General features: G+C 58.1%; 2 protein-coding genes across 3 annotated transcripts; both read left to right on the top strand.

Annotated features, from left to right (window-relative positions):
• Positions 1-370: 370 nt before the first annotated feature.
• LOC147414036 (peptidyl-prolyl cis-trans isomerase H-like) lies at positions 371-6,902 on the top strand. 2 transcript variants are annotated; one of them, XM_086476055.1, is made up of 9 exons: positions 371-436; positions 1,044-1,108; positions 1,473-1,496; positions 2,008-2,052; positions 2,495-2,537; positions 3,515-3,607; positions 5,152-5,239; positions 5,534-5,574; positions 6,827-6,902. In XM_086476055.1, exons 1-9 carry the CDS (start codon positions 371-373, stop codon positions 6,893-6,895), a joined length of 534 nt encoding a protein of 177 aa, XP_086332181.1. In that variant the 3' UTR covers positions 6,896-6,902. The 2 variants fall into 2 exon arrangements, with proteins under 2 accessions (XP_086332181.1, XP_086332182.1); XM_086476056.1 differs by lacking the exons at positions 1,473-1,496; positions 2,008-2,052.
• A 12,736-nt stretch (positions 6,903-19,638) lies between these two features.
• LOC147414035 (peptidyl-prolyl cis-trans isomerase H-like) lies at positions 19,639-25,418 on the top strand. The gene is made up of 9 exons (XM_086476315.1): positions 19,639-19,704; positions 20,308-20,372; positions 20,737-20,760; positions 21,272-21,316; positions 21,759-21,801; positions 22,780-22,894; positions 23,599-23,762; positions 25,153-25,251; positions 25,350-25,418. Exons 1-9 carry the CDS (start codon positions 19,639-19,641, stop codon positions 25,416-25,418), a joined length of 690 nt encoding a protein of 229 aa, XP_086332441.1.
• The last annotated feature ends 1,136 nt before the right edge of the window (positions 25,419-26,554 follow it).

Raw genomic sequence — 26,554 nt, 5'->3', positions numbered from 1 at the left:
CTGCCCAGGAAAGCCCCGGGGGCAGGAGCCATCCTGGAGGCAGCAGGCTGGGGTCTCCCCCGGCGGGGCCGGCGCCAAGGGCCAGAGGGCAGCAGCCCGGCCCTGCCAAGAAGGGAGCCGAGAGCTGCCCACGAGGGACAAAGCCCAGGGGAACGCCAATCTCCTCAAGCCCTCCGCAGGCCCCTGGCACCCTCCCGGCGCCGCCCGGCCTGGCGGGTCGACTCCGGGGCGGGCCGGGGCCACAGAGCCCCGGCTGCGGGGCCGCCAGCCCCCGCCGCTGCCCGCCGGCAGGCAGGGAGGGCAGCCGAGGGAAGGCGCGTGCGCGCCCCGCCTCCCGCTGCCGCGGCCGCTGCCGGGAGAGGCGGCCGCGATGGCGGTGCTGGCGTCCAACCCCAACAACCCCGTGGTCTTCTTCGATGTCGCCATCGGCGGGCAGGTGGGCGAGGGCGCCGCCGCCCCGGCCCCGCCCCGGCCCCGGCCCCGGCCCCGGCCCCGGCCCCTGGGGCTCTCGGGAGCCGCGCGGCGGGGCCGGGGGCCGCGGGTGCAGCGGGAGGGGCCGGCGGGGGTGCGGTGGGGTGTTGCGGGGGTGCAGCGGGAGGGCGGGGGGGCTTGTTGGGGAGGGGAGGGGAGGGGAGCGGCCAGGGGTGCAGGGCGGGGTCTTTTTGTTGGTGGTGCGGGAGGGGGTTGGCCGGGGTGCGGGGGGGGCTGTTGGGTCTCGTGGGGAGTGTAGGAGCGCAAGGGTGGGGGTGCGCTGGGAGGGGGCGGTCGCAGGGTCCGTCGTGGGGCTGTGAGGGGCGCAAGTGGTTGGAGGGGCGCGTCGGGGTTCAGCGGGGGCTGTGGGGTTGCAGGGGCGCGTGGGCAGGGGCTTGGGGCAGTGCTGCGGGGGAGGGGTGTGGAGGTGCAGGGCTGCATCGGGAGGGGGCTTGCAGGGCTGGGGTTGCAGCAGGAGGCTGACTTGGCGGGAGTTGCCTGGGTGCAGCGGTGGGGAGGCCGGTGGGTGCGAGTGGGGCCCAGAAGGCTCATGTGGCCGCCGTCTTGCCCAGGAGGTCGGCCGCATGAAGATGGAGCTGTTCGCCGACGTTGTCCCCAAAACGGCGGAGAACTTCAGGTGAGGAGCGGCCGGCGTTCCTGCGGCTCAGCCTGGAGCCGGCCTGCGAAGGGTTTTCGGTGCAGGAACGTCTCTGGTGGCAGAGCGACTGCCTGCCCCCGCGAACTGCTGCACCTGCTTTGCTCCTCTCTGCGTTGCCAGAGAGATGTGACGGTGCAGCATGCTGATCCCCGGGGGAGCCCGTCTGGCTGGAAGGTGAAGGCCTCCGGTCCCTCTCTGCTCCCTCGGTGGAGCTTCCGATAGGCCCGGTGCATCTATGAAGGGGGCTGCCTTAAGGTCACGGTAGGGCTCTCCTCGCCGCCCGGTTATTTTGCCACGGGCCGACGGATGTGCCTCACGCTCTGCTCTCTTTTTTGTTTTCCAGGCAGTTTTGTACGGGGGAATTCAGGTGAGTGGGTTCTAGTGGGTCTTTTTAAGTAGGCTACTGCGAGAAAGAGGGCTGGGCAAGTAGGAAGAAGGGTCACTTGGGATTTTCTCTCACTGTCCCAGTACAAAAGGAAAGAGGGAGAGAAACCTGCTGGGATGAAGTTGTGCCGGGCTCGTCGGTGAGTCGCGGAGGTGGCAGACTTTGCCATTTGGGCATGACTGTGTTCGTGCTCAGGTCGCTCTAGAACGGCCTGTCTGCAACTCGCAGCCGCCCGTGCTGCAGCTTGCCGCGGGATCCCGTCAAGGTGATGGTGTGGAGGTTGTAGGGAACGACGTCAGTTCATGTGCAGGGCCCACCGGAGGTTTCCCTGTGCCCCCGAGAGCACCAGCTGAGAGCCAGGCTGCAGCGCTTGGTTGTGTATCAAGGCAGCTGCTGAGGTACAGGGCAGCCCTTTGGGGCTCCGGATCCCTGGGAGGGTTTTGCGTGGGCTGTCCAGTGAGTCGCAGTGATGTTCCTGTTTATTTCCTTGCAGGAAAGATGGTGTCCCTGTGGGTTATAAAGGAAGCACTTTCCACAGGTAATTCCCCTGCTTTTGTTCAGGCACCTAAATAGCAGCCTGAGCCAGCTGGGGTTTTGAGACGCGCCTTCAAGGCGTTACTGGTCTGGGAGGCCTTTGTGGGTGGCAGCTAATTGTCCTTCTGTAGCTGTGGGGGATTTGGGGGCGCTGTCAGACGTGTACGCTGGGGTCACTGGGAGGGATCCCCCGTTCCTGGTGGGCCAGGTCAGAGATCATTTTCTGGCATCTGTCACCTAATCGCTGTCCCTGGTCGAAGAGCAGTGGCTCCCAAATCACCTGATAGCAACCAGTAGTTAATATTTGTGGTAGACTTGAGACTGTAGCGTTCGTAGGCCCTGATAACTTCCGTGGTGCTGCTGCGAGGCCAAACTCCTTTTTACCACGTAGTATTCTTCTTGAGGCATTTGTCTGCTGAGAACTAAGTATTCTTTTCCTTGTTTAGGGTAATAAAGGATTTCATGATCCAAGGAGGTGACTTTGTAAACGTATGTACCTCTGTATTCCTTTGGGGCTTCTCCTGCGTGGTGTAATAGGCACTGTTTCCAAGGGTGCGTGCTGATTTGGGGGCTCTGTTGGCTCTCTTTTGAGGTCCCCAGTAGTCACTGGAGGTTTCCTTGTAGCTTTGCTGCCATCTCACTGCAGCAGGCTGTAATGTACTTGGAAAGGAATCGTGAGTCTTGTGTGCACATACCCTCTCCTCCCCCAAAGAGTTCCTCTCTAAAAAGCCCCGTGGCAGTACAGCTCGAGGCTTTTCAAATTGGCAAAGATTTTTTTTTTTTACCCTGTTGTCCTTCCCCGCCTTCTCCTGTCCCCCCGAACAAGAAACCCTGCGAGTTTGTCTTTGCTTTGCGGAGAGTGACCTTAAGTAGGCAACCGAGAAGCATGTGGTGCAAGAGATCGTTTCCGTGCAAACGAACTTTTTGTCAGTGAATTGTGCCAAAAGAGGACAGAGTTTGTGCCGGCAGTGGTGGTCGTGCTCTGAGTTGGGGAGAAGCAGAGTGTGTGGGGAAGGCTGGAGGACCGCGGGGTCTCTTGGCTGTCCTAGGACCCAGTAAAATGATTTCTTTTGTGGAAGCGTTTCAAAACGTGAGGGGGCGTGATGAAGCTTTTTTAATCCAAACTTCCTAAAACTTGGTTGTCTGAAAGTCACTGAGGGGAGTGACCGCACGGCGGGCGGCTCAGCCGCAGCAGACTTTAGGTGGTCGCTAATTGCGATGCTGCTGCGATGCCCCCGCGGGCTTTATTCCTTCCCCTGGAGCTGCTCAAGCATTAGGGCTTGCACCAGACATTGAACGTGTTCACTCCTGGTGCGTATCGAGGGCAGGGGAGCATCCATTTGGGGCAGAGTTGAGCCCTGTCCTTTTGCGTGGGGCTTTTAAATTTGTGTTTTAATAAACTGAACCGTTGGGTAGCGCTGGCTCAGAACAAGCGCTGAGGCTGACGGGGCACCTCTGTCACCCAGGGAGACGGCACCGGAGTAGCCAGTATATACAGGGGTCCTTTTGCTGACGAAAACTTCAAGCTGAAACACTCTGCTCCTGGGCTGCTCTCTATGGTGAGTAGAAAACACTGCCGTTGTAAGACGGAAAAGCTTTAGGTACTTTCTCTGTGCCCTTTTCCTGGGTGTATCAGGTCTTTGCCAGGCAACAGACATCTCCACCGCTGGACCCAAGGGCTGAAAGACCGGCTGTGTAAGTGCTCGTCAGAAGGCTGCTCGTGGGTTAATGCGTGGAGGAACAGCGAAGTCCCGATGATGATCCTGCAGCATCCTTTCTTTTCCCCCGTTGGAGGGCTGGGGCAGGCTTTGCTCGATGAGCTTTGAGAAGAGCTTGGTGGCTCTTGCGGTTTGTGTAGGGTGGCAAGCGGTGGGGTTTTCTTCCTCCCCGATGCTGTTACCGAGCACTGACCTCAGCAAGGGGGAGGCAAAGAGGTGGGGCGTTCCGAAGCCGTAGCAGCGTTCCCAGGGTGCCTTTGCTAACATAGGCTTCCTGTTCCACGCTGTAGGAAAAACTGCAAGCGTTGCCCGTTGCCTGGTAGGAACAGTACCCTGACTTTGGCCACAGACAGCAAGCGGAGCCGGTGCTGCAGCGTTCCTGTCCGCAGCTGCTTCTCGCCCAGCTCTTTCAGCTGCCCTGCCCTTAAAGCACTTGCTTAGAGCATTTGCCATGTGCATTAGTTACTCCTCCCGTTCCAAGCACGGCCCAGAAAGAGGTGTCACGACACAGCTAAGCGAGCAGTGTGCCGTGGCGTGGGACGAGGGATCCCGCGCTGGTCTCGGCAGCTTTGTGTGAAAGCGGCGTGGCTCCGGAGTCACTCTGCCGGGCCAAGCCGTGGTCCCTCCCAGCTGGGTCCTTCCGCAGCTGGCTAGTGATAAGTAAAAATGCCACGGGACTGTGTCCCGTGCAGCCCTGCAGCTGCAAAACGTGCCCAGTTCACTTGCCGGCCCAGAAACGGGCTTTAGTATCTCGTGGGTGTCCAAAGAGCTTTGAAAAACCGGAATGGACTTAAGCGTGGCAGAGCCGTGTTCTTAGCAGAGCGCGCACGCTCCGGGTGCTGCGCTCAGGTGTGAATTCAATTTGCCGTCCGCATCGCGCTGTTCCGTGAGCCCTGTGCCGCTGGGATCGTTGCCTTTCTCATCCTGGTCGTCAGAACAGACACGTTTGGGTTGGTTTGTCCTGAGGAAACCTTCCAACTAGCAGAAAGCTGCTTTTTTTTTTCTGCCCTGGTTTCTATCTCTTCAGTTTTCCCCGGGACAATACTGCAGCCAGGAAGGACTCGCCACCAAAAAGTTTGGCCTTTTTTCAGGAGCGTGCCCTAGAGCCCAGATTTCAGCGCGATCTTGTGCTGAACGTGCCTGCGTAGAAGTACGGTGGGAAGTTGGTGAGAGCGGCATGACCAGACTGGGTGGCGTGCCGCGTCCCAGCCCGGGGTGCTCTCCTGCGGATGCGTATCTGCTGCCCGTGGTTTGTGTAGCCACAAGCTAAAAAGAAGCTAGGCTGGGTCTAGAGCAACAGCTTTTTCCTACGTGAGGCGCGTCTGCCTTCGGTTTTGGCAAGTCTTTGATTGTACACTGTTGGTATTTTGCCGTTCTCCCCCCAGGCAAACAGTGGTCCCAGTACCAACGGCTGTCAGTTTTTCGTTACGTGCTCCAAATGTGACTGGTTGGATGGGAAACACGTCGTGTTTGGTGAGTACCGGCAGCGGCGGCCTGGCGTCCCGGCTGAGGGACACTGCCTGTGGCGCAGCTGCTCGAAGAAACAGCCGGGGACTGCTTGTTCTTCGCCCCTCGCTTGTGGAGCACGTTTTAAGAGGGATCGTTTCCTTTGCCCGTTTAGAGCTCGGAAGCCAGCTCTGACGTGGCCAGTAGCTTTACACTGCACCAGACTTTCCAGCGGGAACAAAAGTGCATGTACCTGTGATGGGTGGCGGGGAGCAAAGGTAAATCCGGCCGTATTGAGATGGAAGAATTTTCTCATTCTAGGTAAAATCGTCGATGGGCTGTTGGTCATGAGAAAAATGGAAGTAAGTTGAATTTGCCTATTTCTCCGCGAACGTCCCCTTGGGCAAGTGGTACAGAGGATTGACAAGGGTGGTTCTGTTCTCTGCCGCTGTCTGTTTACAGGGTACCAGGGAACAGCAGCGTTGATAACTGGTATTACCGGTTGTCGTTGTTATAAAATGGCAGGAAAGGCCTTGAGGCAAATGCTGTCTAATAGATTGACTTTAGAAATGCTGTGCTGTCGTGGTTGCTGGTTGGTCTTTGAGTGGGGATTGTGTTCCTGTGGCTTTATTTGCGACGCTTTGCATTTGTTGGGGAAGCTGAATTGAAAAGCTGTTCCGTCAGCAACCCAGACGAGGGTGTGAAGCAGATCACTTCTGTGCCGTTGCCCGGGATTATTCCGTGGATGCTGAATGATCAGTTCTGCTGATCCGTGATCAGCGTGTTTGATAAGAAAAATGAAAGTCATCTCCTGAAGGGCTTCCAGCGTCGTGACTGGGTGTCTGAGTAGATGGGTAGATGTAACAAACAGCGGTGAGATCGAGAGAGGCGAAACTGAACTCCCTGGCCCGCGCCTGGCTAATGTGCGCAAGGGCCTCCACCCTCGGTCTGGGAAGCGGGGCGAGCACAGAGCTGACCCCCGTCCGGTGTTGAGAAAAGGTCCCGTGCAAGGAAGGGTACGGCGCGGTGTGATGCACGTGTTGCTGACCCTCTTTGCCAGGAGCACCGATGGCAGGGTTGCGGTGTGCCTGCCTTGTGCGTCACTACAGCGAGGGGCGAGTTGAGGGAAATAAGTAAGAGACTCAGAAAGGAGCAGCTGAGTCCAGCAGAAGGAGAGGTTCAGAATGAGGGTTGCTGTGGGACTGTCTGGTGTTTGGATTCCGCAAAGGCCGTACAAAGGCAAGTTTGCTTCGCGTGTTGCAGCTGTAATTAGTAACTTTCAAGCTTTAGGCCAGAGCAGCCTCAAGCGATGTGATGCCTGCTGTATCTCAGGAGGAGCTCTCTGGCTTTAGCTCTGTGCCTTCCCTCCCCTTGGAGGGATCGGGGTCTGGTCTGTATCCCAAACCTCTGCCCGCAGAGAGAGTGCAGCAGCTTATGGCTGGGTCCGTTGCCCAAATGCGTGATGGTGCTTCTGTGTGACTCGGAGCTGTGTCTGGATTTCCCGGTTCCTGATGCTGTAGGCATCTCTCTCTCAGCCGGTCTTGGAGTACCTGTCACTCGCGGGATTTGCCGAGCTTTTATGAGGTTTAACGCTATACGTTTGTCTGTCCTCAGAATGTGCCGACGGGTCCAAACAACAAACCCAAGCTGCCGGTTGTGATCTCCCAGTGTGGGGAAATGTAGAGCAGTGAAACAGAAATGGGGTAAGTGTGTCTTCGCAGGCCGCCAGTGCAATCAGCCTCTGGGCTGCTCTGCTCCTTTCCTTTTCTCTTGACTTAGTTTCGCAGTCCTTTGAGTCTGTAGAGAGCTGACTCAGCTCAGTGAAGCGCCAGCAAATCCCCACCGTTTTTGGCCTTCCATTCGATGATTTCCAGAGAGGTCTAGAATTGCCCACGAAGACACTTTGTCCCCGCTTCCATAACAGAGTCTTTCAGATCTGTGGCACTCCAGACTCTGGGGAGCTCCTCCTGCTTGATGAAGTGACAACAGGGGATGTAATTGTTCTTTCGTTTCCCTGGTACTTCTGGTGGCGTCGATAGGCTTTTGAAGAGAGGGACGACCTTGTTCCCAGGCTTTCTTGCAGATGGGCAGACCCGTGCTGATGGGTGGGGTCCCCTTTAGGGCTGTCCTCAGGCCCAGGCTTGTTCATCATTTCTGCTTGGAGCACATGATCTCTGGCCAAGATCCAGCTTGAGACCGGCAGCTTTTCCCTTCTAGGGACGAGGCCGGTGCCACCTCGCTGACTTCCCAGCCAGGTTTTAGGAACTGCCTTTCTGCAGCCTGCTGCCTCTCAGCTGCCTGGAGACAAGGAGGGCATCTGCCTTGCCCAGCTTCAGCCAGCTGAGTCAGTTACTTGTCCAGACCCTTTAAAATCAGCCGGGAGAAAGAGGCGCTGGTGGGTTTGGGTTCGGAGGCGGGTGCAGAGGCCCGGCATGGAGACCCAGGAGGACGCCCGCGTTCTCTGGCTCAGGGTGAGCTGATGCGTGCAGCAAGTAGCGCTCCCGTGAAAACCGCTGAGGCGGCACCCAGTGTCACTGCACGGTCTTGCTGTTGTAGGATGAGTCGGGAATGGCCGTCCAGCGTTTCGGACCTGTTTCTTCTGCGTTTCAGCGTTCCTTTGCCGGTGCTTAGGCCTGTGCTGGCTCCATGCCGTTCCATCTCCAGCCGGTTCCCCCACTGCCCCAGTCCTCTCTGCAGGCCAGATCCGCGCTCTTGACGTTCTCCTGAAATTACTTCATCATTGGCATCTTACCTTTTTTGGGTTTTCTCACATTTTGAAATGTAAATAAAGAATTTTGTTAAATATGCGTGCAGAGCGCATCAGTTGACGTGCTCGGGAAGAGATTCTTCTTCAGGTGAGGAGGACTGCAGAGTCTTCAGCAACGTGTGTTGTCCCTAGCTGGTTCAGCAGGGAGCTTCTACTGGGCGTGGTGGTGCGGGGCCCTGCTGCTGGGCGATTGCGAAATGGGCAAGAAGGGGTGAAGGGAGCATGGCAGAGCACGGCAGTGCCGTCCTACAGCAGCTCCTTTACTGGGCAGGTAAGTCGGGCTGCCTGGCAGAGAGGTTCTTGGCGTCTTGGGAACAGCCAGAGCCTTTCTACACGCAGCCTTGCTGAAGCACAAGGAATTGGCGCGGCGCAGGCTCCATCCCCGTGAGTTTGCTGGGCTCTGGGGCGAGTCGTGTTGTAAACAAGCGTTTGTAAAACCTCCCCTGGCGCGTGGCGGCACGAGGCCGTCGGGCTGTCGTGTGGCACGGGCGTTAGAGGAATTTACCTGGGTGCGACGTGGGTGTTAGGGCAGGGCTTTGGGCTGGGAAGCCAAGAATGCTTATGCTCTAGGAGCAGAAATTGGGCCTCCTTATCCTGCACGGTTACCGAGGGCGCAGCTGAGGCTGCCGGTCGGTGGAAAAACTGACTTTCTCCTTCCAGAATTGGGTTGCAAGCTGACCTACCTGCTGGGGGACACGCAAGCGCCCCTCGGGGGGGCTGGGCTACGGCGTGAGTTTCCTCATCCGGCAGATGAAAACGTAAGGGAGCTGGGACAAAGCCTGTTCTGTCACCTGCAGGTGCTTCATACCGCCCGGGGACGTCCCGCCGCTCCTCGGGCAGCAGGAGTGTGTTGTGTGGGGCTGTCTTGGGGAGGTGCGGGCCGCGCCCTTTGCTTGGGCGTTACCCAGCGCGAGGTGGCAAGCGCTGATGTGCTGGAGGACAGATCCTGCAGGCGGGCTTTGGTGTGCTCTGTTGTCTCGGGGCTGTTTGAAGTCCTTGAAGCAGGCTCCGGCTGTCGGGATTTCCAGGTCTCCATTCCTGGGGCTGCACAGCTCCTGAAGTCACTCGTGCTCACTTCTGTCCAGCCCGAGGCATCTCGCCTGCTTGTACCTGCAGAATCCCAGGTGATGAAAGAAACACAAAGCACACCGTCCCTTTCCTCTGCAGCCCCGAGAACGCTTTCCAGAGGGGTCTCTCCTGTGGGAGGAGGGTTAAAGATTCCCAAGAGCGAGGAGCAAACTGGAAGCTGGTGACAGCTGTGAAATAGAGGTGACCAAAAAGAGAGAGGCTGGGCTGCCGGTGCTGCTCGGGAAATGTGTCCAGATGGCCCTTCCCTGGGGGGCTGCTGAGGCAGGAGCTTGGCTGCAGGCGGCTCGGGGGAGCTCTGCCTGCCAGCTGCAGTGCTGAGGTTTGCACTGCTGAGGCGGGTACCCAAATTCACTGTACTTTTTCCTGAGGGAAAGCAGCGTATTGCTGGCTCCAGGCTTGATCTGGGGAGTAAAGAGTGAATTTAGCATAGCTTAGTAGTGAGCAGCAATTAGCTAGCTAGACCCAGCACAGGATAAGGGAGCAGAAGCAGCCTTGAAATGTTTGAGACAGTAGGAAGAGCTTGGATGAGAAAGTACACGATGAAGAAGACTCTGAGCCTTCCTCCGAAAGTCCCCAAAGGACGACCACCAGATGACAGCACGCGCGCGCCAAGAGGAGGAAACGTGTTATAATACTTTCTGAGAAACAATTATAATATCCCCAGCTATTCTCGGAACTAATTGCAGACGCTCATGAATATGCATGTTTTGAGGTAATACAGAGAGTTGTAGAATGTGACCCGTGTGCCAGCTAGGAGGAGCGACCCCCCTTGCACCCAGCGCCGTGCTAAACAGACCTGCTTTGGAACTCTCTGCGAGTTAGAGTTTGCCTCCACGCTTCAGGGGCAGCAGCTCTTTCTCAGCCTGATGCATGTGTTTCTGTCACTGCGATCAGCTAGTCTCGCTTCCCGCGTAGCAGGGGTCACAGAGCTTCCCCAAATGAACATCCTCGCAGGCTTCATCACCGAGATTTGAAGGTGTCTCCACAATTTCCTCCCCTAGGGTCCCTTGCATGGTGGATTCCCTATTTGCCATTGTATTTTAAGGCTTGTTTTTCTCTGGACTTCCTGAGCATCGTCCAGTTTTGATATCCTTCTGGTTTCAAGGTCACGGTCCCGATGCAGATCCCTTGCGGGACTGTATGACTGTTGGAAAGCTCTTTCCTTCGTTAGCCGACTTGGAGATCTCCTGGAACCGTAAGTGACCAAGATAGCTTGACAAGGCCTATGGCCATACCCCCCCATCGGTTCTTGCGATGGGCTGACCTTGGCCCCAGTCCCCCCCTGGCCGTGGTGTAACGTGGGAAGCTGGGTCCCTGGCTTCCAGTTTTCACGCTAGGATGGGGGAATGGGCAGTCCTTTGGGGGTGATGTTGCAAGGGCTGATGCCGAGGGGATACGCCTTGGTCGGAAAGGTGGTGGAGTGATGGGTCAGCTCCCCGATACCTTCTTGGTGGTTGCCGGTGAGTGAGGTTTGTCTCCTCTTCTGAGGGAGGAGTGACGTAGGCAAGGGCAGGGCTAGGAATCTGTGACCGGCAAGCCCATTTTTCAAGTGCCCGAGGAAAGTGACTTGGTGGACAAGAAGGCTGGGTTTCCCCCGGACCTTGCCCCTGGGGAATTCAGCAGAGCTCTTGGATCTCTCTGAGCCCACGTAAGGTGAAGACGTAGGGGATGGAGGCAAAGAGGAGGTGAAATGAAAGGTGATCCTTAGAGAAGGGCTCAGGGGAAGGGAGGGCAGCTGCCCCCCAGTCTCTCCCCCTCCCTCTGGCAGAGAAGCTCCCCTGGGCAGGAAGGATGGGATGCTGAGGAAAAGGCTCATTAAAGACAAGGCTGCGAAGAGCCCTCTGGCCCGGGGCTGCAGCCTGGCTCCGAAACGGCTCCAGCAGGAGGCATTTCTTTCTGGGAGGAACTGCCCGGGCAGGTGAAAGCAAAGGAGCTCCTGGGGGCGCAGCGCAAGCGCAGGCAGAGGGAGCCGAGCCTGGGCCCTGCATCTGCAGCGTGGAGGGGCCGAGGGGCACCTCAGCCAGGTCCCAAACTGCCGTGGGCAAAGCGCAGACCCTTTGCCCTCCTCCCCGCGAGGGCTGGCACGGGGCTCGGGACCTCTGCGCGCTGCCCGCCCCCTGGGGCGGGGGGTTAGACCCGGTCCCCCACCCGGCTTCAAGCGCCAAGCGGGGCGCTTGGGCCCGTCCGCTCCCCGCCAGCGCAGCCCCCCCCCCGCCGCCGTTCTCCGGGGGCTGATGGCGATGCTTTAACTGCACTCAGGACGTGTCTGAGGCAGCTCCGCCACGTCCCCCCCCCCGGCCTCCCCGCCCCGCCCCGCCCCGCCCCGCCGCGGGGATTAACGCTGCCGGGCTCCCGCCTGCTGACTCCCGCTTCTCTCCCGGCAGCCGGGAGCGCCGGGGCTGCACCCAGCCCTGGGAGCGGGGCCGCAGGCGGGGGCCGCCCGCGCGGCCGCTCTGCCCCGTGGCTCCAGGGCTGTGGTTGGGATTGCCCCCGGCTGGGGAAGGGGCCTTGAGGCCCCTCCGTCACTCCTAGCGAGCGTTCAGGATCTCCCCTCTTTGCTCCTCTGGATGTCCAGGTCCCCTCCTTGCTGCTGCGCCTATTCCATTTCCCTCGCCCCCTCCATCTCCCTTCTGGCCCCTGGACCTGTCATCCTTGCGCTCGGAGCCCCTCCTTTTGCCCCCCATCTTCCTTCTCCGCACGTTCTCGTCCCCTCCCTCAGTGCTCGGGTACCTCCCGCTCCCCTCCGCAGGCTTGCACGAAGCAAAGTGGAAGGGGGAAGAGCAGGAGCAAAGGGGAACGACCGGGTCCGAGTACAGATCGAGGGGAGCGCAGAAAAGTGGGCACGTGCTGGAAGGCAGCTTCTCCCAGTTTCATTTCCAAAGCTTGGAGTTTTGGACTGGGCAAGGAACTGGGGTTCAGGGGGAGATCCGGTGGCTTCACCCCCTTCCACCCCTCTTCCATTTTACGGAGTTTATCTACAAATGCCAGCCTCCGGGGGGATCTGGGGTGACGCACGCACACCCTGACGCTTGGGCGAGTTGCAAAAAAGCTGTCGAATCCTGTGGTTGAACTATATGACAGAAATCGCCAGGTCAGCCGATTTGGCGATTGCCCCAAGAGCCCAAAAGCCAAGATTTCACAAACCTCTTTCCCCGTGCAGCTGCGCCATCAGGGTGATTAGAAAAGGGAATCACTGTAGAATCTTCTGTCAGGTTAACATCCATCCCCTGTAATTCCTCCAAGCGGTCAGATGTAAAAGGAAAGAACTTCTGGTAAAGCACATGTAATTGAAATTTCAGTTTTGGAAAACTTTTGCTCTCCTAACATAAAAGCAACAAGCAGTCAAACGACCGACCTGTTTTAACCCAGCTTTCAAATATTTCCCCGCTCTGACTACTAGGTAACAGGCATTGCACTTGGTAATCCAAACAATTCTGTACTGTCCAAATGTAGGCTGGTAGTAGAGGACTCTTCCTTGAACAATTCACAGACAGTAATGCTCTCCAAAACACGCCACTGTTAAAAACACTCCTATATTTACAAACGAGTGCTGATGCTCTGGCTCTCCTGCAGCTGGAGGCTGTGGTCTCTCCGGGCAAAGCTACGTTCAAGTACCCAATCTCAGAAGCTTGCGAGGGGGACAAGCCTGAGGATGAGTCTTGGCTTGCGGCTTCTCCTTCAGGCTTCACGTCTCGCGTGGCCTGCAGGGTGCTGAGAGAGCCTGGTGGTTCTCGTGATGGGGAGCTGAAAACAAAACAAAGTTCCTCTCCTGAGTCATTCTGCAAACTCCATCTGAGCCTCCGCCACCCGCACGGCCCCAACGCTCCTCCCAGCCTCTCTGTGAGGCAGCGCAGGGCGACAGTCGGTGCCTTTCGCTTGGACCAAGTCTGGGATACTCCTCCTCCAGCCAAGGAGCTGGCGGCCCTCATCTACCCCAGAGCCTCCTCAGACGGTCCGTCACCCTCCATGGCACCCGCAGGCCGTCACCGAGTCCACTGGGCTGGGTCTCCAGCAGGCAGGGAGCGGAGCTGCAGAGCCCCTCTGCCTTCCCTTGCCCATCTGGCGCGGATCGTGGGGATCCCGGCTACACCAGCAGAGAAACAGCTCGAGCTCCCTCCTGCCCCATAGCCTGGGACGTGAGTCACGCAGTCCTGGGCAGCAGCGGTCCTCTACGGCTCATCACCTCTTGTGTGAAGACACGCTTCCAAAAACCCTGGGCACCAAGCTGATCTCTAAATCCCACCGTGGGCCCCGACAGAGTTTGAAAATGTCACTCCTCCGTCCCATTAGCTTCAGTCTTTAAACACAGTCTTTAGAAACGGAGTCAGCCGCCAGCACGGCATCTCCCCGGCTGAGGAGGACCCGTCTGTGCGGCAGCTCACCTCGCTCCAGTCGGTCTTGGCTGGCAGCTCCGTCTGGGTCTTGGCCAGCGACGTCTCCGTCCCCCAAATGCTGGAGCTGCTGCTGCAGCTCCTCCACCTGCTGCTCCAGGGGCTTCCTAAAAGCACGTTGGGCTGACAGTGAGACACTGACGTGGAGGCCTGCCTCCGTGAATTTAAGGCTGGCTGGGATCTAAACCCAACACCACGCTGCTCTGCACCTGCCCTGGGCAACAGCGAGGGCAGAAAGAAATCAGGACGTCCTGGCTGTCCCCACCTCCCAGTGGCACGTGAAAGGTGCGTGCTGTGTCCGGGATCCTCAATGCCAGCGGCACAAGAAAGGGCCCTGCCGGCAGCTGGAGGGTAAACCAAATCACTGGGCTGGCAGGAGGGGCCACGCACCTTCTGAGGCAGCTGAAGCCTCCAAAGCTCTTTCAAATCTGACACAGAGGGGATGGGGGGAGCTCTGCCAGGGACACTGGCAGGTCCAAAGGACACAAAGGAGGTAAACCCCGTGCTGCCCTGACTCCTTGAGCCCGCCTAGGGCCAGCCGTGGAGCTGCAGCAGGGAGCTGCAGGCTGGCCCAGCAGCATTTGCTGGCACACGCCTCCCCTCCGCACCCAGCACAGCCCTTCCCCAGCTCTGGGTACCTGTTCAGCCGCTCCTCGTGAAGTTCTTGCTGCGCACAAGCTTCATTTGCTCGGGTCCCCTTCAGTTCCCCCTCCAGGAGTTTCTTGTCTGAAACATGGGCCTCTGCCAGCAGGAGTTGGTGTTCTGAATCCTTTAGCTTTTGCTGCAGCTTTGAAATCTCGGACTGAATTTGGACATGGATTAAAAACCTTCTGAATGTATAGGCCAGGATCTGATACGGATCCCTTTGATCCCTCACTGTCTGAGTCACAGGAACAAAAGGTTTCCATGCTTCTACTCAAAGCACTTCTGCACGTCTTGGTGTCAAAGCCCATGAGAAGCACCACCTCTCCAATGGCTACCAGACACTTTATCAGGAATTAGCAATAATAATCCTTTTCTGCACCTCATTTGATCCTGCACACTTCAGAACCCAACCCACTGATTAGTGCAAGAACACGGCAGAAGTGATGCCACGGAAAACACAAGCTTTTGCCATTTACCAGGTAGCAAACTGCAGCACATCTCCTCGGCAAGAAGGTGGTCTGGGCTTCCTGGCCTGCCAGCCCTACTGCCAGTATTTTCAGAGACCCCGAGTTTTAGAGACAAGAGTGGAGCCATCAGATTTGGCTTCTATTATCTTGGGTATGCTCCCACAAATAACAGACCTTTTTCCTAAAATATTTTGGGAATCTTAAGGGCGTTTAAGTAGGAAGCGGGGTAAAGCCAGTCAGTGCATACGCGTACATACAGATGTCTAAGCGCGTCTCAGGGCTTGCCAAAACCTTTGCAATTCCATCAAAAGGGGGCAGTGCTCACCTCACCCCTTCTTCTACTCTGACGGCCTCGCTTCCTAAGGCATCACTCACCGCTTGTGCTTGGGCGGTCTCCTGCGCCTCTCCCAGCTGCCGACGGAGGAAAAGGTTTTCACTTCTCAGCTTGGCCAGTTCCTCCTGCAGCTCTTCTGCCTCCTCGATGGTGTCTTTCGTCTCCTGGTCTGTCTCAAGGAGTACAGCATGCTGCTCCTTTGCTTGATTCTGGACCTGAAGTAATTCTCTTTGTGTTACGTGTAAAGCCGATGTCTTTTCCGAGAGGGCTTTTCTCAGTTCTTCCACTTCTCTTTCAGCTCTGCTCAGCTGCTGAGACAAGCTCTGGTTGGTTTCTTGCACCAGAGACATGTGCTCACGCACGCTGAGCAATCGGACAATTATTTGAAGCACTTCCGCATCAACGATATCTGACGGCTGATGGCTTCCAGGGCTCGGGTGGGAAGGGGATGAACACGACCCTGTCTGTTCAGAGATAAAGAGCACAGATTGGCAGAACTTAGGAAAGCAGCTCAGAAGAGGGGAGAGGGGCAGCATTTCCGAGAACCAGGACTCCCACCAGCTTGACGTCAGCTTAGAAAAGAGTTGTCAACAACTCTGCATCGGACATGACTCGAGGAAAGGTCTGATTTCACGCTGGCGTGTAGCGCCGTCCTACGAGGAGGACGGCAATTTAAAATGTTTGGGTTTACGTACCGCCCCCCCAGAGCTGTTGCTCTCCTCGACGGCTTCTTGGTCTGGTGGCGCCTTACAGAGGGCAGACTCCTTGCCCCAGCGGCCGGTGTCGGGCTCCTGCACCGGCCGCAACGGGGCGCAGTCGATGGTGGCGGCCGCAGGGTGCAGCTGGTCCCGGCCGTGCGGCCGGAGCTCATCGGCACGACGGCTCCCGGAGGGCTCGGGCACCACCCGCGCCGTCCTGCGCCGCAGGAACCGCCAGATGCTCTTCATGGCCCCGTGGGAACGGGCACTGCACGGCCTCGCCTCCCCTCTCCCCGGGCAGCAGGGGCCGGCAGGACTCGGCGGGCGCTGCCGGGGGCCGGCTGCGAGCGGCGGAGCCGAGCCCCGAGGATTGGCAGGGCACGGGCAGCTGCCTACGGGCTGAGCTCCACCGCCAGCACCAGCTCCACCAGTGACACCAGCACCAGCACCGCCGGCACCGGCAGCACCGCTTCCACCAGCTCCACCAGCAGCAACAGCACTGGCTGCACTGGCAGCACCAGCACCGCCAGAGCCACTGGCACAGCACCAGCAGCACCAGCAGGTACGGTGTGTGCAGGGACTGTGCCAGCGCCCCAGGTCTAGTGGACCTGTGCGCTGACGTCATGAACGGCTGAGTGACATCATAAGGCTCTGGGGGCTGGGCGGGGCAGAGGGGCCCGCACGCTCAGAGCCTCTCTGCACACACACAGCCCACGGGGCCAAGGGGAAGCGACTGGTGTGCCCAGCCCCCCTGCGCATGGATTTGGGCACACGCTGCACCCCTGGGTGTGATGCTGGGTCTCCCCGCGCCCCTCAACGTGCCTTTCAGTGCGCCCAAAACCCCTGGGTGTGTGGGTGTGCCCTTTGGTACACCGTAGAGCCTTCTGTCTGTCTGCCAGAGGGCTACCCCAGGCCACCAGGGTACATTTTGGGCTGCTCCGAGACCCTTGCTCGGCTTTTTGGGCTTCCCCTGCACGTCTCACTTAGCCTTTAGCTGCTCCTGCCGCCCGCGGCTGTGCTTTTCAGGGTGCCCCAGCCCCCCAGGTGTGAATTTCAGTGGTCTCCACGGCAATTGCACTGCCATTCAGGACGATAAAGCCCCTAAGGACGCCTTTCTGAGCAGCCCAAGGCCCCGCGGTGTGCCTTTCGGGCTCCCCCAACTCCTTGCTGTGCCTTTGGCTGCATCTCCAGGCCCCGCCGTGTGCTTTCTCCTGCACCCCATCTCCCTTGCTGCACTTTCTCCTGCACCCCGTCTCCTTTGCTGTGCCTTTCACGACTCCTCCGTGTACCTGTCGGGGCAACCCGGTCACCATGACATGCCGTTTGGGACAGCCCGGACCGCTCGGGCTTCCTTCTGGAGCACCCACAACCCCCTGGCTGCTGCCCTGGAGCCACCTCTGCTGAAGGCTGCCGGAGGCTGCAGTTCCCTGCTGTCGCTCTTCCTTCGTTTCCGCTGCGTCCCGTTGGGCTTGGGGGCAGACGGCCTCAAACGGTGTCGATGCTCCTGCTGGGTCTCTGGGGGCATTGCCGTCCCCGCGAGAGGGAGAGGCAAGGGGCACTGGTGTGTCAGATCTACCCCCGGCAGCCCGTCTGCAGTCAAAAGGGATCTGTTCTGGGCACTGCCTTAGGGTTGGACGCCTCCTTCAAGGCCGGGCTTAAGAAGAGGCGCAAGGAAGGGCACCCTCAAGGGGCCTGGTGCTTTTCTTGCGTTCCCCGTGGGCTCGAGGGGGTGAGCGGCGAGTGCTCTGTCCGAGGCTGAAGTCTGGATTGGGGCCCCTTGTCAGAGTCTGGTGGAGACAGAGGATGGGGGTGGGCTGGGCACTCAGGAAACGAAAGAGGGTCCCGGGTGGAGTCACCCTGGGGCAAAGCCTTAGATGTTCCTGGTGTGCACGCAAGGGCTCTTCCCCCGCGGGAGACGCGGCGGGGAGCCAGCGGGGCCCACGGGGACGGCAGAGTGCAGAGGGAGTCCCGTCGGGGTCTGGATCACGCTGCACGTCCTCCCCGGGCACCTCCCAAGCGCCCCAGGACCCCGTACAGAAGCCTTGCCCGTCAGCAGATCAGCAGCTCCCCCTCCACTTAGGCTCCTCGGAAAACTCTCCAAGCGTGGGTTCCTCCCCAATATCCAGGTGGTTAACAGAGAAGGTAATCCTTAGTCAGGGTCCCCGTCGTATCCACAGAGCACCTCAAGGCCCCTCTCCTTCCTGGGCGCGCCGGGATGCTGATGTTCTCCAGCAACAAGCCCAAGGCCTTGCCTTTGGTCAAGGGCCGCACAATGACTTTCACGGTCGCCTGGGTGCATGTCAAGCCCTTCTCCCCAGAGGTGCTGTTGCAAACCTGCAGCGGTCAGAAAAACTTCTTGAAAGAGTTAAACCCCTGACAATCCCTGACTAAGATACCGAAAAGCTTTACTTGCATTTCTCCTGAGTTTTTCTTCCCCTGCAAGGATGGTTTTAGCTGTTTGCTGAGCAAAGCTGATAAATAGCTGACATCTTGCCAGACCTTAAGGAGACAAAGCTCCAGACATCAAGGAGACGCCTCTAGTACAGGACTGATTGTTACAACAGGTTGCATCAGAGAAGGGGCCCAGGTTTGTGCTCAAGAAGAAGGATTCAACTGGTGGACAGGTGAGGAAGACTAGGAACGCTGGGAACTCATCACCACTCAGGGAATCTGACGGAGGGGTATGATTTCTGTGTATAGGAACTGATGTGTTTTGCTGGCCCGTTGGAGCACGGATGGAAGGAGCTATCCCCCGTGCTGCCCGGCGCCGTCATAAAGAATCCCCGCTCGATAACGCTGAGTTGTTGTTGAGTTTTCTCAGATTCATTCTCTGCACCCAGTTAGAGAAGTAGAGACGTCCTTTATTAACGCTGCGCACCGGGGACACGGGATCCTTCCCAAGGATGTCCGCCTGCACACTGCAACCAACGAGTATTTCTATATTCAATTCATACGTATTTAGCTTATACAATGCATATTCATTCTCTTCCTCTCGATGACTGGTTCTTCTTTCCTCGCTTCTGATGCAAATTAGCGCACAGCCTCTGTCCATTGTTCCCCTTTGAGTAGGGGCTATCATTTGGGCAGGTGGCCCGTGAGTCGGAGGTCTCGACCGCTCCTCGAATTGACTGCGGATGGTCAGGGAACACGTCCTTGGCTCGCAGCTGCTTTGGTCATGATTCAAGGATTACACACAGCGGGTACCGTAATAAATCCTGTCTGGCAGACATCTTGGACTACAACAGACTGTCCTTGTTTCTAACCACGAACAGAGCATTGGTTAATGAAGACCTTCGGTCTGGGATTTTACAGGGGCGTGCTAGCAGCATTGGCAATAGAGATTGTATTTCGTATTTGATCATTTATTCCCTTTGAGACTTACTTTCCCAGCATAATCATTCGTCTCTCCTACTGCTATTCGCCAATTAGAATTCTTGCTCTTCAAGGCAAGGTGGGAAGAGCAAGGGGGTCGCTAAGCAGTAGCCCCAAATCCTCAATCTGGTGATGGCCGCAGCAGTGCCGCTCGCCAGCGCTCCCTGAAGTCTCCCGTGGGGCACTGGAGCTGGCCTGTCTACCCTCTGCGCTGCAGCAGGCCCGCACTAAGGCAGGAGGAGACGTGCTTGAAGGCCAGGCCCTGCCCCCTGCTGAAGCCCGGCCCTGCCAAGCTGCCCAGGAAAGCCCCGGGGGCAGGAGCCATCCTGGAGGCAGCAGGCTGGGGTCTCCCCCGGCGGGGCCGGCGCCAAGGGCCAGAGGGCAGCAGCCCGGCCCTGCCAAGAAGGGAGCCGAGAGCTGCCCACGAGGGACAAAGCCCAGGGGAACGCCAATCTCCTCAAGCCCTCCGCAGGCCCCTGGCACCCTCCCGGCGCCGCCCGGCCTGGCGGGTCGACTCCGGGGCGGGCCGGGGCCACAGAGCCCCGGCTGCGGGGCCGCCAGCCCCCGCCGCTGCCCGCCGGCAGGCAGGGAGGGCAGCCGAGGGAAGGCGCGTGCGCGCCCCGCCTCCCGCTGCCGCGGCCGCTGCCGGGAGAGGCGGCCGCGATGGCGGTGCTGGCGTCCAACCCCAACAACCCCGTGGTCTTCTTCGATGTCGCCATCGGCGGGCAGGTGGGCGAGGGCGCCGCCGCCCCGGCCCCGGCCCCGGCCCCGGCCCCGGCCCCGGCCCCTGGGGCTCTCGGGAGCCGCGCGGCGGGGCCGGGGGCCGCGGGTGCAGCGGGAGGGGCCGGCGGGGGTGCGGTGGGGTGTTGCGGGGGTGCAGCGGGAGGGCGGGGGGGGCTTGTTGGGGAGGGGAGGGGAGGGGAGCGGCCAGGGGTGCAGGGCGGGGTCTTTTTGTTGGTGGTGCGGGAGGGGGTTGGCCGGGGTGCGGGGGGGGCTGTTGGGTCTCGTTGGGAGTGTAGGAGCGCAAGGGTGGGGGTGCGCTGGGAGGGGGCGGTCGCAGGGTCCGTCGTGGGGCTGTGAGGGGCGCAAGTGGTTGGAGGGGCGCGTCGGGGTTCAGCGGGGGCTGTGGGGTTGCAGGGGCGCGTGGGCAGGGGCTTGGGGCAGTGCTGCGGGGGAGGGGTGTGGAGGTGCAGGGCTGCATCGGGAGGGGGCTTGCGGGGCTGGGGTTGCAGCAGGAGGCTGACTTGGCGGGAGTTGCCTGGGTGCAGCGGTGGGGAGGCCGGTGGGTGCGAGTGGGGCCCAGAAGGCTCATGTGGCCGCCGTCTTGCCCAGGAGGTCGGCCGCATGAAGATGGAGCTGTTCGCCGACGTTGTCCCCAAAACGGCGGAGAACTTCAGGTGAGGAGCGGCCGGCGTTCCTGCGGCTCAGCCTGGAGCCGGCCTGCGAAGGGTTTTCGGTGCAGGAACGTCTCTGGTGGCAGAGCGACTGCCTGCCCCCGCGAACTGCTGCACCTGCTTTGCTCCTCTCTGCGTTGCCAGAGAGATGTGACGGTGCAGCATGCTGATCCCCGGGGGAGCCCGTCTGGCTGGAAGGTGAAGGCCTCCGGTCCCTCTCTGCTCCCTCGGTGGAGCTTCCGATAGGCCCGGTGCATCTATGAAGGGGGCTGCCTTAAGGTCACGGTAGGGCTCTCCTCGCCGCCCGGTTATTTTGCCACGGGCCGACGGATGTGCCTCACGCTCTGCTCTCTTTTTTGTTTTCCAGGCAGTTTTGTACGGGGGAATTCAGGTGAGTGGGTTCTAGTGGGTCTTTTTAAGTAGGCTACTGCGAGAAAGAGGGCTGGGCAAGTAGGAAGAAGGGTCACTTGGGATTTTCTCTCACTGTCCCAGTACAAAAGGAAAGAGGGAGAGAAACCTGCTGGGATGAAGTTGTGCCGGGCTCGTCGGTGAGTCGCGGAGGTGGCAGACTTTGCCATTTGGGCATGACTGTGTTCGTGCTCAGGTCGCTCTAGAACGGCCTGTCTGCAACTCGCAGCCGCCCGTGCTGCAGCTTGCCGCGGGATCCCGTCAAGGTGATGGTGTGGAGGTTGTAGGGAACGACGTCAGTTCATGTGCAGGGCCCACCGGAGGTTTCCCTGTGCCTCCGAGAGCACCAGCTGAGAGCCAGGCTGCAGCGCTTGGTTGTGTATCAAGGCAGCTGCTGAGGTACAGGGCAGCCCTTTGGGGCTCCGGATCCCTGGGAGGGTTTTGCGTGGGCTGTCCAGTGAGTCGCAGTGATGTTCCTGTTTATTTCCTTGCAGGAAAGATGGTGTCCCTGTGGGTTATAAAGGAAGCACTTTCCACAGGTAATTCCCCTGCTTTTGTTCAGGCACCTAAATAGCAGCCTGAGCCAGCTGGGGTTTTGAGACGCGCCTTCAAGGCGTTACTGGTCTGGGAGGCCTTTGTGGGTGGCAGCTAATTGTCCTTCTGTAGCTGTGGGGGCTTTGGGGGCGCTGTCAGACGTGTACGCTGGGGTCACTGGGAGGGATCCCCCGTTCCTGGTGGGCCAGGTCAGAGATCATTTTCTGGCATCTGTCACCTAATCGCTGTCCCTGGTCGAAGAGCAGTGGCTCCCAAATCACCTGATAGCAACCAGTAGTTAATATTTGTGGTAGACTTGAGACTGTAGCGTTCGTAGGCCCTGATAACTTCCGTGGTGCTGCTGCGAGGCCAAACTCCTTTTTACCACGTAGTATTCTTCTTGAGGCATTTGTCTGCTGAGAACTAAGTATTCTTTTCCTTGTTTAGGGTGATAAAGGATTTCATGATCCAAGGAGGTGACTTTGTAAACGTATGTACCTCTGTATTCCTTTGGGGCTTCTCCTGCGTGGTGTAATAGGCACTGTTTCCAAGGGTGCGTGCTGATTTGGGGGATCTGTTGGCTCTCTTTTGAGGTCCCCAGTAGTCACTGGAGGTTTCCTTGTAGCTTTGCTGCCATCTCACTGCAGCAGGCTGTAATGTACTTGGAAAGGAATCGTGAGTCTTGTGTGCACATACCCTCTCCTCCCCCAAAGAGTTCCTCTCTAAAAAGCCCCGTGGCAGTACAGCTCGAGGCTTTTCAAATTGGCAAAGATTTTTTTTTTTTTACCCTGTTGTCCTTCCCCGCCTTCTCCTGTCCCCCCGAACAAGAAACCCTGCGAGTTTGTCTTTGCTTTGCGGAGAGTGACCTTAAGTAGGCAACCGAGAAGCATGTGGTGCAAGAGATCGTTTCCGTGCAAACGAACTTTTTGTCAGTGAATTGTGCCAAAAGAGGACAGAGTTTGTGCCGGCAGTGGTGGTCGTGCTCTGAGTTGGGGAGAAGCAGAGTGTGTGGGGAAGGCTGGAGGACCGCGGGGTCTCTTGGCTGTCCTAGGACCCAGTAAAATGATTTCATTTCTGGAAGTGTTTCAAAACGTGAGGGGGCGTGATGAAGGTTTTTTAATCCAAACTTCCTAAAACTTGGTTGTCTGAAAGTCGCTGAGGGGAGTGACCGCACGGCGGGCGGCTCAGCCGCAGCAGACTTTAGGTGGTCGCTAATTGCGATGCTGCTGCGATGCCCCCGCGGGCTTTATTCCTCCCCCTGGAGCTGCTCAAGCATTAGGGCTTGCACCAGACATTGAATGTGTTGGCTCCTGGTGCGTATGGAGGGCAGGGGAGCATCCATTTGGGGCAGAGTTGAGCCCTGTCCTTTTGCGTGGGGCTTTTAAATTTGTGTTTTAATAAACTGAACCGTTGGGTAGCGCTGGCTCAGAACAAGCGCTGAGGCTGACGGGGCACCTCTGTCACCCAGGGAGACGGCACCGGAGTAGCCAGTATATACAGGGGTCCTTTTGCCGACGAAAACTTCAAGCTGAAACACTCTGCTCCTGGGCTGCTCTCTATGGTGAGTAGAAAACACTGCCGTTGTAAGACGGAAAAGCTTTAGGTACTTTCTCTGTGCCCTTTTCCTGGGTGTATCGGGTATTTGCCAGGCAACAGACATCTCCACCGCTGGACCCAAGGGCTGAAAGACCGGCTGTGTAAGTGCTCGTCAGAAGGCTGCTCGTGGGTTAATGCGTGGAGGAACAGCGAAGTCCCGATGATGATCCTGCAGCATCCTTTCTTTTCCCCCGTTGGAGGGCTGGGGCAGGCTTTGCTCGATGAGCTTTGAGAAGAGCTTGGTGGCTCTTGCGGTTTGTGTAGGGTGGCAAGCGGTGGGGTTTTCTTCCTCCCCGATGCTGTTACCGAGCACTGACCTCAGCAAGGGGGAGGCAAAGAGGTGGGGCGTTCCGAAGCCGTAGCAGCGTTCCCAGGGTGCCTTTGCTAACATAGGCTTCCTGTTCCACGCTGTAGGAAAAACTGCAAGCGTTGCCCGTTGCCTGGTAGGAACAGTACCCTGACTTTGGCCACAGACAGCAAGCGGAGCCGGTGCTGCAGCGTTCCTGTCCGCAGCTGCTTCTCGCCCAGCTCTTTCAGCTGCCCTGCCCTTAAAGCACTTGCTTAGAGCATTCGCCATGTGCATTAGTTACTCCTCCCGTTCCAAGCACGGCCCAGAAAGAGGTGTCACGACACAGCTAAGCGAGCAGTGTGCCGTGGCGTGGGACGAGGGATCCCGCGCTGGTCTCGGCAGCTTTGTGTGAAAGCGGCGTGGCTCCGGAGTCGCTCTGCCGGGCCAAGCCGTGGTCCCTCCCAGCTGGGTCCTTCCGCAGCTGGCTAGCGATAAGTAAAAATGCTGTCAGTTTTTCGTTACGTGCTCCAAATGTGACTGGTTGGATTGGAAACCCGTCGTGTTCGGTGAGTACCGGCAGCGGCGGCCTGGCGTCCCGGCTGAGGGACACTGCCTGTGGCGCAGCTGCTCGAAGAAACAGCCGGGGACTGCTTGTTCTTCGCCCCTCGCCTGTGGAGCACGTTTTAAGAGGGATCGTTTCCTTTGCCCGTTTAGAGCTCGGAAGCCAGCCCTGACGTGGCCAGTAGCTTTACACTGCACCAGACTTTCCAGCGGGAACAAAAGTGCATGTACCTGTGATGAGTGGCGGGGAGCAAAGGTAAATCCGGCCGTATTGAGATGGAAGAATTTTCTCATTCTAGGTAAAATCGTCGATGGGCTGTTGGTCATGAGAAAAATGGAAGTAAGTTGAATTTGCCTATTTCTCCGCGAACGTCCCCTTGGGCAAGTGGTACAGAGGATTGACAAGGGTGGTTCTGTTCTCTGCCGCTGTCTGTTTACAGGGTACCAGGGAACAGCAGCGTTGATAACTGGTGTTACCGGTTGTCGTTGTTATAAAATGGCAGGAAAGGCGTTGAGGCAGATGCTGTCCTATAGATTGACTTTAGAAATGCTGTGCTGTCGTGGTTGCTGGTTGGTCTTTGAGCGGGGATTGTGTTCCTGTGGCTTTATTTGCGACGCTTTGCATTTGTTGGGGAAGCTGAATTGAAAAGCTGTTCCGTCAGCAACCCAGACGAGGGTGTGAAGCAGATCACTTCTGTGCCGTTGCCCGGGATTATTCCGTGGATGCTGAATGATCAGTTCTGCTGATCCGTGATCAGCGTGTTTGATAAGAAAAATGAAAGTCATCTCCTGAAGGGCTTCCAGCGTCGTGACTGGGTGTCTGAGGAGATGAGGAGATGTAACAAACAGCGGTGAGATCGAGAGAGGCGAAACTGAACTCCCTGGCCCGCGCCTGGCTAATGTGCGCAAGGGCCTCCACCCTCGGTCTGGGAAGCGGGGCGAGCACAGAGCTGACCCCCGTCCGGTGTTGAGAACAGGTCCCGTGCAAGGAAGGGTACGGCGCGGTGTGATGCACGTGTTGCTGACCCTCTTTGCCAGGAGCACCGATGGCAGGGTTGCGGTGTGCCTGCCTTGTGCGTCACTGCAGCGAGGGGCGAGTTGAGGGAAATAAGTAAGAGACTCAGAAAGGAGCAGCTGAGTCCAGCAGAAGGAGAGGTTCAGAATGAGGGTTGCTGTGGGACTGTCTGGTGTTTGGATTCCGCAAAGGCCGTACAAAGGCAAGTTTGCTTCGCGTGTTGCAGCTGTAATTAGTAACTTTCAAGCTTTAGGCCAGAGCAGCCTCAAGCGACGTGATGCCTGCTGTATCTCAGGAGGAGCTCTCTGGCTTTAGCTCTGTGCCTTCCCTCCCCTTGGAGGGATCGGGGTCTGGTCTGTATCCCAAACCTCTGCCCGCAGAGAGAGTGCAGCAGCTTATGGCTGGGTCCGTTGCCCAAATGCATGATGGTGCTTCTGTGCGACTCGGAGCTGTGTCTGGATTTCCCGGTTCCTGATGCTGTAGGCATCTCTCTCTCAGCCGGTCTTGGAGTACCTGTCACTCGCGGGATTTGCCGAGCTTTTATGAGGTTTAACGCTATACGTTTGTCTGTCCTCAGAATGTGCCGACGGGTCCAAACAACAAACCCAAGCTGCCGGTTGTGATCTCCCAGTGTGGGGAAATGTAGAGCAGTGAAACAGAAATGGGGTAAGTGTGTCTTCGCAGGCCGCCAGTGCAATCAGCCTCTGGGCTGCTCTGCTCCTTTCCTTTTCTCTTGACTTAGTTTCGCAGTCCTTTGAGCCTGTAGAGAGCTGACTCAGCTCAGTGAAGCGCCAGCAAATCCCCACCGTTTTTGGCCTTCCATTCGATGATTTCCAGAGAGGTCTGGAATTGCCCACGAAGACGCTTTGTCCCCGCTTCCATAACAGAGTCTTTCAGATCTGTGGCACTCCAGACTCTGGGGAGCTCCTCCTGCTTGATGAAGTGACAACAGGGGATGTAATTGTTCTTTCGTTTCCCTGGTACTTCTGGTGGCGTCGATAGGCTTTTGAAGAGAGGGACGACCTTGTTCCCAGGCTTTCTTGCAGATGGGCAGACCCGTGCTGATGGGTGGGGTCCCCTTTAGGGCTGTCCTCAGGCCCAGGCTTGTTCATCATTTCTGCTTGGAGCACATGATCTCTGGCCAAGATCCAGCTTGAGACCGGCAGCTTTTCCCTTCTAGGGACGAGGCCGGTGCCACCTCGCTGACTTCCCAGCCAGGTTTTAGGAACTGCCTTTCTGCAGCCTGCTGCCTCTCAGCTGCCTGGAGACAAGGAGGGCATCTGCCTTGCCCAGCTTCAGCCAGCTGAGTCAGTTACTTGTCCAGACCCTTTAAAATCAGCCGGGAGAAAGAGGCGCTGGTGGGTTTGGGTTCGGAGGCGGGTGCAGAGGCCCGGCATGGAGACCCAGGAGGACGCCCGCGTTCTCTGGCTCAGGGTGAGCTGATGCGTGCAGCAAGTAGCGCTCCCGTGAAAACCGCTGAGGCGGCACCCAGTGTCACTGCACGGTCTTGCTGTTGTAGGATGAGTCGGGAATGGCCGTCCAGCGTTTCGGACCTGTTTCTTCTGCGTTTCAGCGTTCCTTTGCCGGTGCTTAGGCCTGTGCTGGCTCCATGCCGTTCCATCTCCAGCCGGTTCCCCCACTGCCCCAGTCCTCTCTGCAGGCCAGATCCGCGCTCTTGACGTTCTCCTGAAATTACTTCATCATTGGCATCTTACCTTTTTTGGGTTTTCTCTCATTTTGAAATGTAAATAAAGAATTTTGTTAAATATGCGTGCAGAGCGC

The sequence above is a fragment of the Leptosomus discolor genome, chromosome 20 (assembly GCF_034619465.1).
Source record: "Leptosomus discolor isolate bLepDis1 chromosome 20, bLepDis1.hap2, whole genome shotgun sequence".
Taxonomy (NCBI): Eukaryota; Metazoa; Chordata; class Aves; order Leptosomiformes; family Leptosomidae; genus Leptosomus; species Leptosomus discolor.
This window is presented reverse-complemented; position numbering and strand designations above follow the sequence as displayed.

Coding starts and splice junctions, on each gene's coding strand:
- LOC147414036 (XM_086476055.1), top strand. CDS start 371: ATGGCGGTGCTGGCGTCCAACCCCAACAACCCCGTGGTCTTCTTCGAT. Junction 1,497..2,007: donor TTTTGTACGGGGGAATTCAG/GTGAGTGGGTTC, acceptor ATTTCCTTGCAG/GAAAGATGGTGTCCCTGTGG. Junction 5,240..5,533: donor TGGGAAACACGTCGTGTTTG/GTGAGTACCGGC, acceptor TTCTCATTCTAG/GTAAAATCGTCGATGGGCTG.
- LOC147414035 (XM_086476315.1), top strand. CDS start 19,639: ATGGCGGTGCTGGCGTCCAACCCCAACAACCCCGTGGTCTTCTTCGAT. Junction 22,895..23,598: donor GAGTAGAAAACACTGCCGTT/GTAAGACGGAAA, acceptor TGGTCTCGGCAG/CTTTGTGTGAAAGCGGCGTG. Junction 23,763..25,152: donor TTGGAAACCCGTCGTGTTCG/GTGAGTACCGGC, acceptor CTCTGCCCGCAG/AGAGAGTGCAGCAGCTTATG.